The sequence below is a fragment of the Cryptomeria japonica genome, chromosome 10 (assembly GCF_030272615.1).
Source record: "Cryptomeria japonica chromosome 10, Sugi_1.0, whole genome shotgun sequence".
Lineage (NCBI taxonomy): Eukaryota > Viridiplantae > Streptophyta > Pinopsida > Cupressales > Cupressaceae > Cryptomeria > Cryptomeria japonica.
The window spans coordinates 171,900,212-171,914,324 of record NC_081414.1 but is presented as its reverse complement, the minus strand read 5'-3'; the positions used below and the strand labels follow the sequence as shown (position 1 = coordinate 171,914,324).

Here is a 14,113-nt window from a genome sequence, read left to right as displayed (position 1 = left end):
GTGATTTAAATAAATGATTTATTTAAAATAGTTGTGCAACTTGCATTTGTAGGAAAATGCAAGTGGGTGGAGGATAAAAGTGATTTAAATAAATGATTTATTTAAAATAGTTGCACAACTTGCATTTGTAGGAAAATACGAGTGGGTAGAGGATAAAGGTGATTTAAATAAATGTTAATTTATTTAAATGTGAGAGGTGGGATTTTGGGGGAATTTAAATAAATATTAATTTATTTAGATGTGAGAGAAGATTTAATTAAACAAATATGATTTATTTATTTAATTAATGGTTTGAATTTGGTTAAGTGAATTAAATCAAATAAATTGAATAATTTATTTAATTAATAGGAGAAGAGGGTTAATATGAATTAATTAAATATATTAATTTAATTAATTATTGATTGATGGTTAAATAATCAAATAAATACTAAATATTCATTTAATTAAGTGGACAGATTTATGTGACTACAGTATATATAATGTTATTTCATTTAATGGTTTTTCACACAAAATATATTTTTCTGCATTCTTATCCTTCTATATGTGAAAGAACCTCTAAAATTTGTAGATGTTACCATGAATCCTTTACCATAAACTATGAGATCATCTCAACTTGCTTTTCTATCAATAAGAATTTTCCATTACATCTATAGGTCTCCATACTTTCATCATTTTTTGTATTCTAGTATTTTAATTAGTTTGGGATGAACAAAGATATGAATGATTTTTTGAAAATATCCATATAGATTTTTTGTATTCTAGAAATGCAAAATGGATTGTGGAAATCTCATAGCTTTAATATCCATATAGATTTATATAATGGGACTGTAATATTAAGTTTTTGCTCTATTCCATTAGAATCTTATCTTCTCAAGGTTCATGTTCTAAACTTATTAATTTTAACTTGATTTATATTTTATATTTTTTGTTTTATTAAATTGGTGTACAAGGAGTAGAGTATTCCTTTAAGTTGTTTCCATATAAAATTAACATTAGTGTTACATGATGTTTTTATTTCTTTCAAGATTGTATTTCTTCCTCTTTAAAATGTAGCGAGAAAGAGGGTACTTGAGTTAATATAATTTCATTCATTGGGTCATGTGGAGAAGTTTGATATTTTAGTTTTAGGAAATATAATCTATGAGGAAGCCAATGATGAAGAGTTGTAAGATTACAAACACTTATAGAAATTGGAGAAAGTGAAATATCATTAAGTGTCTATTTTACATTCATTCAATCTAATAAATGGAAAGTAAAATTAGAAAATCTAATTATAGGCGTGCCAAAAACATATGGCGAGGAAATTGGAAGAAAAGATATTATGTTTGCATGATTAAGGTTTAGTAGGTAAAAGTTGTCAATATATTGTGGAGATATTTATCAAAAAGGGAGAAGGTTGATCTCTTGTGTGTTTATTTTTGTTCCATTTGTGTGGTACAGTAACATTTCCTTAGGTTGGCCTTAGAGGTATTTGGATTTTGGTTGTTTTACAAATGAGCTGTTTTCTCAATTTTCAATTTGTAAAATTCTTCAAGTTCCTTAGAAGTTTTTCTAACTTAAATTGTATAGATAACCGGATTATTTTATTAGATTATTTATTTATTTTTCATGTGTGAATGTCCTAATATATTACCTCACTTACATCTGATGAAGTTAGACTAAAATTAAACGACGAACTTTCATAATCCATAATGTTATGTAAAATAACATGCTTTCTTCTCTTTGAAATAAATTATTGATTAATTTATTATGTGAAGAAATAAATTATTGATTAATTTATTATGTTATGTGGATGACATTACCAAATTCACACGTGATTCCATAATCTAATTTGTTAAATAAATTTTTAAGAAAAACTACGAATAAGAAATAATGTGGGCAATTATATTTCATGATGTAAATCAAGAAGAAAGAAACCATAGAAATTCTGCGAGTAGAATCGAAGTTATGGTTATGATAAGTTTATTGAAGAGCCAAACAAAACTAATATTCAATTATAACAGTTTAGAAGAGCTAGAAAAATAACACAGCAAACGCAATGTTCCTACACAAGGAGGAACAACAAAATCACAAAGAAATACTGTAAACAAATCAGCGATTCACAAAGAAATACTAGTTAACAAATCAGAGGTTCACGGTAGATAGGCACTTATCATAATTTTGTGAAGGAAGAGAGAGGACTGCTATATTTGTGGGCAAATAGTTACTAGCAATCAAAGTAAACTGATAAAAGATTCTGGAGAAGGGGGCAACGCAATCTCCACTGTTCCTTCCAACATCTGAACAACCTTCTTCATTGATGGTCTTAACGCTGGGTTTTCTTGAATACACCACAGACCCACCAACACCATTCTTTCCAGCTGAGTGGAATCAACTATGATGCCTTCTGATCGCTGCTTCTCCACTAATTTGTCAAGTGAGTTATGTTTCAAGCACTCGTAGACCCACTCGGATAGAAAGATTTCGTTTTCTGGGGCTTCTAACTTGATGGTTTCCCTGCAGCAAATGATTTCCAATAACATCACCCCAAAGCTGTAAACATCCACTTTGACAGTGATTGCCATGTTTTTGTACCATTCGGGCGCTACGTAGCCCTTTGTGCCCCGAGCTCCTGTAAATGTTCGAGTCTGCTCTGCCTTCATCAATTTTGCCAAGCCAAAATCTGAAATCTTGGGATTGTAGTTGTCGTCGAGCAAAATGTTTTGAGGCTTTATATCGCAGTGTACAACCTGCGCTGCGCATTCTTCGTGCAGATAGAGGATGCCCCGCGCTGTTCCCGTGGCGATTTGAACACGCGTCCTCCAACTGAGAAAGCCGTTGTCTACAAATAAAGTGCTATCGAGCGATCCATTTGTGACGTATTCATAGACCAGAAGCTTGTGCGAGTCTTGGTCGCAAAAGCCATAAATCTGAACAAGATTCTTGTGATGGCTCATGCCTATTACGCTCATCTCCGTCCTAAACTGCTTCTCCGCTAGGCATTCGGAAAGCAGTTTGTCAAGGGTCTTCACGGCTATTGCACTGCCGTCAGGAAGTGTGCCTTTATACACCTGTCCAAAGGCGCCTCTTCCCAACACTTCTTTGAATCCTCCTGTAGCGAATTCTATGTCTTTATAAGCAAACGCTGCCAAACCCTCCTCATCCTCATCTTCAAGTTTTCCACGACCACACCAACACAACCAAATAATTAGTATAGATGCTGCCACAAGCGCTGAGGAGCAGCCCATGAGACTTATCCCGATCACCAGGCGCTGCTCTACCTTGCCCTTCTTGGTACCCTCGTTTGGCAGGCGAGGAAGAGGCGCTTGATTAGAAATGGGAGGAGAGTGGGCATCTCCCTTTACTTTCACGAATGTTTTAGTTCTAACTTCTGGTGCTTGATAGCCATCAATTAGAGGCAGACGTTTCTTGTGACACAATAGACCTTCAAAGGTGACTACCGTGCACAGACAGTCGTCTATGCAAGCCTTCTTGCATTCGATCTCGGTAACATTATCCAGCACCATGTAGTCGTTACTTAAGTCTGTTGCATAGCTGATGTCTGTCGTCCAATCCGTGTTGTCAAGCTTTAACATCACAGCTCTTTCAGAGCAGCTCTGCCCTGCGGGCGAGTTAGTTGTGCATCCCCTGAAGTGGTCGTCTTTGTCAGTGAAATGGAATCCCGGAGGGCAAACGCAAAGAGGCTGGTTCATGCTACTTACTTGACAGACGCCATTGCGACCACACTGACCCTTCACCTGCGAGCATGGATCTGTCACAGCTTCCCATTCAGATGACCAGGAAGTATCTCCCTCTGCATTCCAAACATACATCCTCAGAATCCCGTCACTATCGAGCGTTACTCTGCGCAGATATCGCCCGCCTTCTATATTGCCATCAGTGATGTTTTCAATTCTAGTGTCGTTTTTCAAATACAAGTCTCCACTCTCATCAAAAAACAAGTTGATGGGATTATCAGAATAGTGATAGGTATTGCTAGACCAGTAAGCGCCCTGCTGCTCGCCAACGCGCTCCACTGGATAAAGGACCAAATTACCGTCCTCTTGTAAGACCAATTCGAACCGGCCCGATGAGTAGTTTGTAGCAGAAGCTTTAGAATACATGGTAGACTTCCACTTGAACACTTGACCCGGCAAGAGTGTGTCTGTAGGAAAATCAAAGCTCTGCCAGACGTAGCTCTCTGTCGAATTAATCAACACAAAATTGCCAGTGTCTAGGAATGCAGCCGCAGATAGATTTACGCTTTCAGCGTAACTTGAAGCCCACAGCCGCGTCCTGGTGGAATCCAAAAGGTGAAGCCCTACGGCAGAGAGCTGTAGAGTAGACCCCTCTTCAACTGTAAGCCCTCTGTTGCCCGTTTTGACTATCCATGCTAGAGTTTTATCAGATATGCTATCAAACCAGACGCCTACTAGGTAGACAGAGGGAGTAACGGGATAAAATCCAAATGCAAAATCTCCATTAGATGAAACCCATTTAGAATTTTTGGAATTAGCGGTAAGAGATGAGCCAATAGGAATATATTTTGTCTGAATGGGCTGAGCCAACGCCACTAGGAAGATCAACAGACGAATTGAAATGAGGGGAAGCAATGGATTTAGTGCCATCGGAATCTCGGATTTTCTAGGCCAAGAGAGCAAACCTGCAGCTTGGAAAAAAACAAGGAAAATGCAAAAAGATAAGTTGGAGTATTTCCATGGTGGAGGCAAGATTTATAAATTGGGCCGTAGGCGAGGGGTAGACATTTTCGGGCAAACTGTCAAAGTCATCGAATAGGTAGTCAATGGATGTAATGAGGTTCCGGTTAATTAGCGTTGAAAAGTCTGGTGCCGTGGAAAGAGGAGCAATTCATTCGAAATAGAAATGAGGGGGGGGGCAATGGATTTACAGCCATCGGAATCTAGGATTTACTAGGCCAGGAGAGCAAACGTGTAACCTGGAATGAGAAAGGAAAATTGGCATTGAAATGTTGGAGTCTTTCGATGGTGAGGCTCTACTAATAACTCAGGCGGTAGGTGAGGTATCGACATTTCTAGGAAAACGAACAGTCCCAAAGTCATCGAGTATGTATTCAATGGATCTATTAGTTGTTCCGTTTAATTAGCGTTGAAAAGTCTGGTGCCGTGGAAAGAAGATCACTACGTCTTTGATAAGTCAAGTCATTCATCAAGTCGCGCACTGTTACATGTCAACAAATGCATTAAGTGCGTAGGGTCCACTATCAAGTATTCGTTGAATACAGCAGATTCGAAAACGCCATATGTGGGTGTTGCACAGAGATTACTGATAGCTTTTCTCATAAGTCCTCTCATCGCCCTTCACACGGCGAAAGTAGATGGGTCCCCGTCCACGACTTTTCAGTGTGTGTTTGCAGTCACAATTCTTATCGAATAGGTATGGACTCTCGTGAATCTTCAAGACCACGTATCCTTGCACCTTCTTCCTTTTGAACTCCAGGAATGCATGTCGGCATTCATCTGCCACACCTATTTTGGATGATATACTCAATTGCCACACAACCCATCACCAAAAGGCCAATGTCTACCCAGCCTCTATGATGCACAGGATTTCTTATGCTACAATACATGTTATGCATACATTACATGTTACACATACTGTAGCGTCGTAAATTGTACGCACTTGCTAGGGTGGTACAATTTCACACCTAGTTTAGCACCCGCCATGGCGCATTTTGCATTTTGCATTGCATTTCCCCTTTAGCACTTAATTAATCAAATTAATTAGGTCTAAGGTTCTATTTTATCATCTCCCATATCATAAAGTTGGGCCCTTTCATTAAAGTGTGCCCCTTTCATTTTATTCTTCCAATACATCATTTAATCAAAAACCCTAATTAGGTCCTATTTCGAGCTTGGGGGCTTGATTTCAGGGGTCAAAACATCTCGAAATCACCTGTAACTTCGGGATTCTCTCTAAAATCATCTTATCCGACGGCCCTGAAAATTTGGTGAAAAGTTGTCGGGACCGTGGCGCCCGGTGCACATGGTCTCGGACATTTTTCCCGAAATTTTGGGAGCACGATCCAATCATAAAATAAAGCTTAACCCCAAGAAATTGGCGGGAAATTCAATCTCTAGGTCGACCAAAAGACGAATTTACGACCTAAGGTTTCATACATAAGAGCTCTCTTTCTTCATTTGAAGGGATCCGAATTTTGGCTTTTCAGGACCTCATATGCAGCGAAAGAGCAGATCTTTGAAGACTTCAACAACATTCAACATCCATCTATCAAGCATTCATCAATTTCATTCATTCATTTAGGGCTTGGAAGACATTGAAGAACAATAGGAGATTACCGACTGAAGATTGGCTTGTACTCCTCCCTTGAGGGTTGGGTATGATTTCATGTTGTTTTCATGTCTTTGCATAAGCTTCAATATATCACTTATTCATGCTTTAGATCATTTTGCATCTTGATTTGGAGCATTTACATTGTCATTTACAAGCAATTAGGGTTTACTTTCTAGGTTGCTCTAGTTTGCTTTCTTGCATTTTAGGACCTTGCACACACACTAGGTCTGCACACACAATACATTTTACAATACAACTTGGCTATTCGTGGAGGTGGAAATCACCGAAATGGGGGTTTGACTAAGGCAAAATCCTATATAGCCGCCCAAACACCTTTTCAGATATAAGTGCAACTTTCGGCACTCGAACGATGCCGCAGGTTGCAGATCCGGGAGAAGCAGACTGAGACCGACCTTCCCACCAAATTTCAGAGAAAAAGACCAGGACAGGGGCGTGGGGCGCCCTGGTCCTACCAAGACAGGGGCGCTGGGCGCCCTGGTCCCTGGGACAGGGGCGTTGGGCGCCCTGGTCCTCTTGACAGACAGCATTTTCAGCATTTTTGACAACTTTTTCCAAAGTGCAAAACAGCAGTTTCCGGAGTAGTTTCAGGGGCAGAATCAGGACAGTGGCGCCCGCGCCCTCATCCCGAACATTTTTAGTCAGATTTTAACTCCAGGTACGCATTTACATTCTTGTCTTGTCCTTGTGTTTACAGCTTTCCATTGTTTAAGTTCAATTCTGCAATCTTGTTATTAGTTCATACTTGCACTTTGGGGTTAGGGATTGAACTTGCATCATTTTATCTTTCAATTACAACAAGGGAATAGAAATCCTAATAGGTATCCCGTGGCTCTCTCTTCCACAAAAAGAAGTAGCCAATTGTGTGATACCTCTAGGCTCTTTCGTATTCCACAAGTGTGTGGTTGAAAGTGAGATTAGGGCATGTTTGCTTAGTGTCACTTTTTCTCCCACACATTTTTTGGTGAACCCGACGTGAACTCCAATCTTCTCTAATTCTGATTTATGCTTTCAAATTTGAGTGTTTATGTTATTTCAAATTCAAATTTGTATTTACAAGTCTTAATTTCCTGCAAGATTCAAAAATTTAGAGGAAATTTTTGGTAAAACCCTAAAATTAAACTTGTGGATAGCTTAATTGGGATCAATAATTTCAAACATGATGCATTCATTTCATAGATGTGATAATGGGTTAGCTTCCCTTGTTTCAATTTTTCCTTCTCCTAAAGAACCTCCCCCCATCTATAACAACATTTTAGTGCCTAAAAGAATTTCTACCAATCCCTTTGAGACTCTCCTATGTTCTAAGGATGAAGACTTTAAGAGTGATCTTGACAATTCTCCTAAAATGTGCCTTTCCTATTTAGCTATCCTAGAGGAAGAGAATGATGTCATAAACACCTTTCTTAATGTTACTTCACCTTCCTTCCATGATGCCTCTCTAAGTGAAAAGGTATTGATGGACATTGACTTATTTTCTCCTAAAGTTGGTCCTTCCAATGGGGGCATGGTAGTGCAACAAGAGGTTATGAACACTTCTTTCAAAGATCTCCTTCCTAAGCATGAATCTTTGGAGAAATATGTTCATGTTCCTCCTAAAAAACACTCCCTTCATGAGGATCCTTTTGTGCAAGAAGATGACATTATCCCTACATTTCCTAGTGATGGCATCTCCTTTTCCAACAAAATTCCCACTAGAGATGATGAATTAATGATAAATGCTTACCCTTCTCCTAAAGTTTGTCTTACCCATAAGCATCCCTTAGAGAAAGAAGATGAAATAATAAGAAATTTCCTTAATTCTCTCTCCCCTAAAGATCATATTGAACATATTTTGAGGAAAGAGGATGAGTTTAACACATCTATTGATGCTCTCCCTCCTAAGGATGAGGAATTAATAAACAATGTTATCTCCTCTCCCCAAATTAACAATACTTCAAACATTCCTTTCACTATTTGGGATGAACCATTAGAAGAAGGTGTAGATTATTCTCTCTCCCTTGATAATTTCTCACCTTCCTTGAATCTCAATTATTTTCCCTCTCCTCAACTTGGTTCTACTCATAAGGAAACCCTAGTTCAAAGCAAGATGGTTAACATCTCTTTCAAAGATCTCCCTCTCAAAAGTGAGACTTTAGAGAGTAATGTTGATCCTTCTCCTAGAGAGTTTATTCCCCATGTAGGTCCTTTGATGATAAAGGATGATATGACCTTTCCTAGTATTACTCTTCCTACTAGAACATCAATGCCTATCCCTTGTCTCTCTCCTAAAATTGATTTGATCCGTGATAAGATTTTAGTGCAAGAGAAGACTATCAATAATTCTTCCAACACTTTTGTTCATTCCTCTAAACCATCCTCAATCAATTTGATACATGTGAATGAAACACCTAACAAACCTCTTTTCACTGTCCAAGGTGCTTGTCCTTCTCAAAATTCTCAACCTTCAAATAAGCCTATCTTAGTGGTTCAAGGTGGTTATGATTCTTTTTGCACTCCTAAGAAACCTATTATTACTGTGCAAGGAGGTTACTCTACTAAGAGCCCTTATGAGTATGCTAAGCAATTAACTAGAGAGAGTTATCATGCGGTTGCTCATACCTATAACACAAGAAACAATAGGCAGCCTAATCCTCCTCCAGTTAGCCCAACTTCACTTCCTCCTTCTCAACCTATTCTTCCTCAAGCTCCTCATATTTCACAAGTTCTTGGTAAGGAATATGATCTCATAGAACAACTTAAAGCTACCCCTGCTAAGATATCCCTTTGGGATTTGATCCAAACTTCTTCCGTTCATCATGGAATGTTACAAGATGCCTTGAAAGATTTGAATGTTCCTCCACCTAATACATCTCGTAATATAGTGTCTTTGGTTAACTCTGTGATGAATCCTAAAGCTCAAATTGTGTTTACCCAAGATGAGTTGCCTACTAGTGAAATTCAACATCAATATGATCCCTTGATGATTGTGGTTATCATAAATGACACTACTATAAGACAAACACTGGTAGATAATGGCTCTGGCCTTAATGTGTGTAGCATTAATCTATTGCAAAAGATGAATGTGGATACATCCCTTATTGGGCCTGACTCTCGTCCCATTCGAGGCTTTGATAATGTGGCTAAGTCTTCATTAGGTATTATCACCTTACCCATCACAGTGGGACCTGTTACTTTGCCTACTCCTATCCATGTTATGTCGGGAAATCTATCATACAACTTGTTATTAGGGAGACCTTGGATTCACAGTATGCAAGCTGTCCCCTCTACATTGCATAGACAAGTTAAATTCATTTATAACAATAAGACATATACCTTGATAGGTGATACTAAACTTCAAGCTTGTTTGCAAACATCTACTTCCAAAGGGAGTTCTTCTAAGCCTTCCTCTTCTAGTGATGACTCGTTAAACAAGATACCTATGGATGAATCATCACCCTCTGATAATCAAAATTCTTTGGATGAGTCTAAAGCTCCTGAAGAAGATCCTTCTCGACTTGAATCTACACATCCTGAGAAGGTTCTCGCAGAAGATGATTGGGGATCTCTTGACATTAATCCTACCTTTGTAGGTGAGTATAGGGTTCCTCCTAGAGAGCTTAAACTTAAAGAGAAGGAAGAAACTAGAGATCAATCAGTCTTACTTGAACCTGTGAGCAATAATTTTGTGGCCGCTTCTCAAACTTCTTCTCCTCACACCTCTAATTCTGAAGAATTTGATTCTTTGTCTTATGAAAAACCACCTTCTCTTCCTGAAATGGTTGATCGTTATGGTCATGGTTTTCGCATTTTTGCTAAGCATGGGTATCATGGAAATGGTTGTGGCGCTCATGAACAAGGGATAAAAGTTCCTCTAGAGACTAATTTTCACAATTATGCCTTTAGACTCGGCTATAATCCTTGCAAGCGTATCAAAGCATCTAAAAGACCATCTCTCAATGTGAATGCTATATTTAGTAGTGATGATGATCTCACTTCAACTAAATCATCTTCTATCAACTCTCATTCCCCTCATAAGGAAATCTTGGCGATGGACAAATCTCTTTATGAATCCCCTCAAATTTCTAAATCCACTTATGAATCTTTATCTCCTATTCATCATAAAGTCCTTTCCTCTAGGGATAAGGCTCTAATAAATTACACTCATCTCTCTTCTAAGATTTCTTGTGACTTTTCTTCTTCAATTTTTATCATTTTATACATGTTTTTGATCTCACTTATAGTTGAGCATTTAGCATGTCATATTCAAATACCTCATTCAATCTATCATGTCTTTAAATAACATTAATGGCTGTTATGTTGCTCATCATTATGTGACATTGGTAGCTCATTTACTGGGGGCTCATTGTCATTCATGATGGTACAATTTCAAGTGCAATCATATTTTTTGAAGCAACATAATAGCCTAATTTTCTTGTTCCTATGGGGACAAGAGTGATTTCATACATCTCTTCTTTTGCTTATGTCCAAATCTCTCCCTAGAAGATTGTGTAAGTCCTTCTCATTGTCCTTATCCTTGGGCGGCAATGATCTTTCCTTATTTTTATCTAAGGATTCACTTTTTTCTATTTCGTGGATGGTGTGAACTTTATTACTTGATGTTATTCCTTGTATGCATTTGTTGTTGTTTGTTCAAGGATTCTCTCTTACAAGAGGTGTAAGTCCTTGACTACAACCTCTTTTGCACTTGGTAAAGTACATCCATAATGAATCCACTCTCCCAATTGGGTTAAAAAGAGCGTCATCCTTCATTAAGAATCACTTTCACCTTGCAAAAGAAGGAAGTATTGCATTCTTATTCTCTTCTTTGTCTCATTCTAGGAGATGTTATATTTGTCTAAGACAATTCCTCTCGAGGATAGGTGTCTTTTGTACAAAGATCTCTTCTCCTCTAAGGATCTCCTTTACACATACTACAAGATATCCCTTTTCAACTATCTTATCCTTGCTTAAAGAGTGTAAAACTCTCTTGCTTGGATCTATGACATTGTTGCATTTTTTGGGGTATCTTCTTTTGTGATGAAGGTAGGTATCCTTGTTCTACTTTGCTTATGACATAAACATTACACTTTTTGAGCAATGGTTCATTCTCGGAACTAGAGCACAGACTCTTAGAGAGAGATGTCACGCTTTTGTACTATACATATACAGGTTGTAGCATACTCAGGCATAGACTCCTATGAGATGCTTCTAACCTCACTTACACACACATGCACGAGGTTGAGTGGAACTAGCGGCATAAGGCTAGACTTTCTCACTCTCCTCCCTTACATGGATCACCTAGACAAGATCTAGGGGCGAGAAGTCCATGTTTTCTCTCTCACTATTCTTCTCATGGATCACCATTGTGTGTATTCATGCTTTTTTTTCCTTTCTTTCTCTTTGCATTTTGTTTCCATTTACATCCTTCATCTTGTGTTAGAGAACTCTCGAATCCTCACACTCTTTGTTGTGTTGGAATTCAGATTTAGTCCTCTTTCTTACCAAATGATTCTCCATTAGTTTTTGATCTCATATCAAATCTTCTTGTGAGCATTTGTCATCAATATTCTTTAACAATTCGAAGTGGTAAACATGATACCCTGTTTCAACTCACTAAAATTAGCAAGCCAAAATAGGGGGGGGCATATAGCTACCCTCGAATTTTCATCACCTTCCTTAGCAAGCATTAGGTGATTTTGTGATCTAACATGTGTTTTGTAGGGTGCGGTTCCTAACTGTGTACTACAGATACCGCTGGGGGCTTCGTTCGACAAACTTATGGATATATCCTTTTTCAAATAATGTTTACTTTTCTATACTTTAGCTTGCATATGCACGTAGTGTTCATATGACCGCTAAAGTGGGGGCTAAATGTAGCATCGTAAATTGTACGCACTTGCTAGGGTGGTACAATTTCACACCTAGTTTAGCACCCGCCTTGGCGCATTTTGCATTTTGCATTGCATTTCCCCTTTAGCACTTAATTAATCAAATTAATTAGGTCTAAGGTTCTATTTTATCATCTCCCATATCATAAAGTTGGGCCCTTTCATTAAAGTGTGCCCCTTTCATTTTATTCTTCCAATACATCATTTAATCAAAAACCCTAATTAGGTCCTATTTCGAGCTTGGGGGCTTGATTTCAGGGGTCAAAACATCTCAAAATCACCTGTAACTTCGAGATTCTCTCTAAAATCATCATATCCGGCGGCCCTGAAAATTTGGTGAAAAGTTGTTGGGACCGTGGCGCCCGGTGCACATGGTCTTGGACATTTTTCTCGAAATTTTGGGAGCACGATCCAATCATAAAATAAAGCTTAACTCCAAGAAATTGGCGGGAAATTCAATCTCTAGGTCGGCCAAAAGATGAATTTACGACCTAGGGTTTCATACATAAGAGCTCTCTTTCTTCATTTGAAGGGATCTGAATTTTGGCTTTTCAGGACCTCATATGCAGCAAAAGAGTAGATCTTTGAAGACTTCAACAACATTCAACATCCATCTATCAAGCATTCATCAATTTCATTCATTCATTTAGGGCTTGGAAGACATTGAAGAACAATAGGAGATTACCGACTGAAGATTGGCTTGTACTCCTCCCTTGAGGGTTGGGTATGATTTCATGTTGTTTTCATGTCTTTGCATAAGCTTCAATATATCACTTAATCATGCTTTAGATCATTTTGCATCTTGATTTGGAGCATTTACATTGTCATTTACAAGCAATTAGGGTTTACTTTCTAGGTTGCTCTAGTTTGCTTTCTTGCATTTTAGGACCTTGCACACACACTAGGTCTACACACACAATACATTTTACAATACAACTTGGCTATTCGTGGAGGTGGAAATCACCGAAGCGGGGGTTTGACTAAGGCAAAACCCTATATAGCTGCCCAAACACCTTTTCAGATATAAGTGCAGGTTTCGGCACTCGGACGATGCCGCAAGTTGCAGATCTGGGAGAAGCAGACTAAGACCGACCTTCCCACCAAATTTCAGAGAAAAAGACCAGGACAGGGGCGTGGGGCGCCCTGGTCCTGCCAGGACAGGGGCGCTGGGCGCCCTGGTCCCTGGGATAGGGGCGCTGGGCACCCTGGTCCTCCTGACAAACAGCATTTTCAGCATTTTTGATAGCTTTTTCCAAAGTGCAAAACAGCAGTTTCCGGAGCAGTTTCAGGGGCAGAATCAGGATAGTGGCGCCCGCACCCCCGTCCCGAACATTTTCAGTCAGATTTTAACTCCAGGTACGCATTTACATTCTTGTCTTGTCCTTGTGTTTACAGCTTTCCATTGTTTAAGTTCAATTCTGCAATCTTGTTATTAGTTCATACTTGCACTTTGGGGTTATGGATTGAACTTGCATCATTTTATCTTTCAATTACAACAAGGGAATAGAAATCCTAATAGGTATCTCGTGGCTCTCTCTTCCACAAAAAGAAGTAGCCAATTGTGTGATACCTCTAGGCTCTTTCGTATTCCACATGTGTGTGGTTGAAAGTGAGATTAGGGCATGTTTGCTTAGTGTCACTTTTTCTCCCACACACATACATATAACTACATGGCAACGTCTACCACATCCTATGCATACAATACTTGTTATCGATACATTACATGTTACATATATATAACTGCATGTCTGCATGTCGGTGCATCGTAAGGGCTGGATAGACGTTGCCCACTAAAACACCCACCATCAGTGCTCTATTCTTTGAGAAGTTTAACATGCATGTCACCATCTCCATGGCCAACTAGCATGCATAACACATATTGATAGCTATCATGCTTTACACATGAACATCAT

The 14,113-nt window shown here is 38.7% G+C and overlaps 1 protein-coding gene across 1 annotated transcript; it reads right to left on the bottom strand.

The window, feature by feature from the left end:
• Nucleotides 1-1,979: 1,979 nt before the first annotated feature.
• On the bottom strand, nucleotides 1,980-4,746 carry LOC131047626 (G-type lectin S-receptor-like serine/threonine-protein kinase LECRK3). Its single transcript, XM_057981404.2, has one exon. It carries the CDS (start codon nucleotides 4,605-4,607, stop codon nucleotides 2,214-2,216), a length of 2,394 nt encoding a protein of 797 aa, XP_057837387.2. The 5' UTR covers nucleotides 4,608-4,746; the 3' UTR covers nucleotides 1,980-2,213.
• Nucleotides 4,747-14,113: the final 9,367 nt, after the last annotated feature.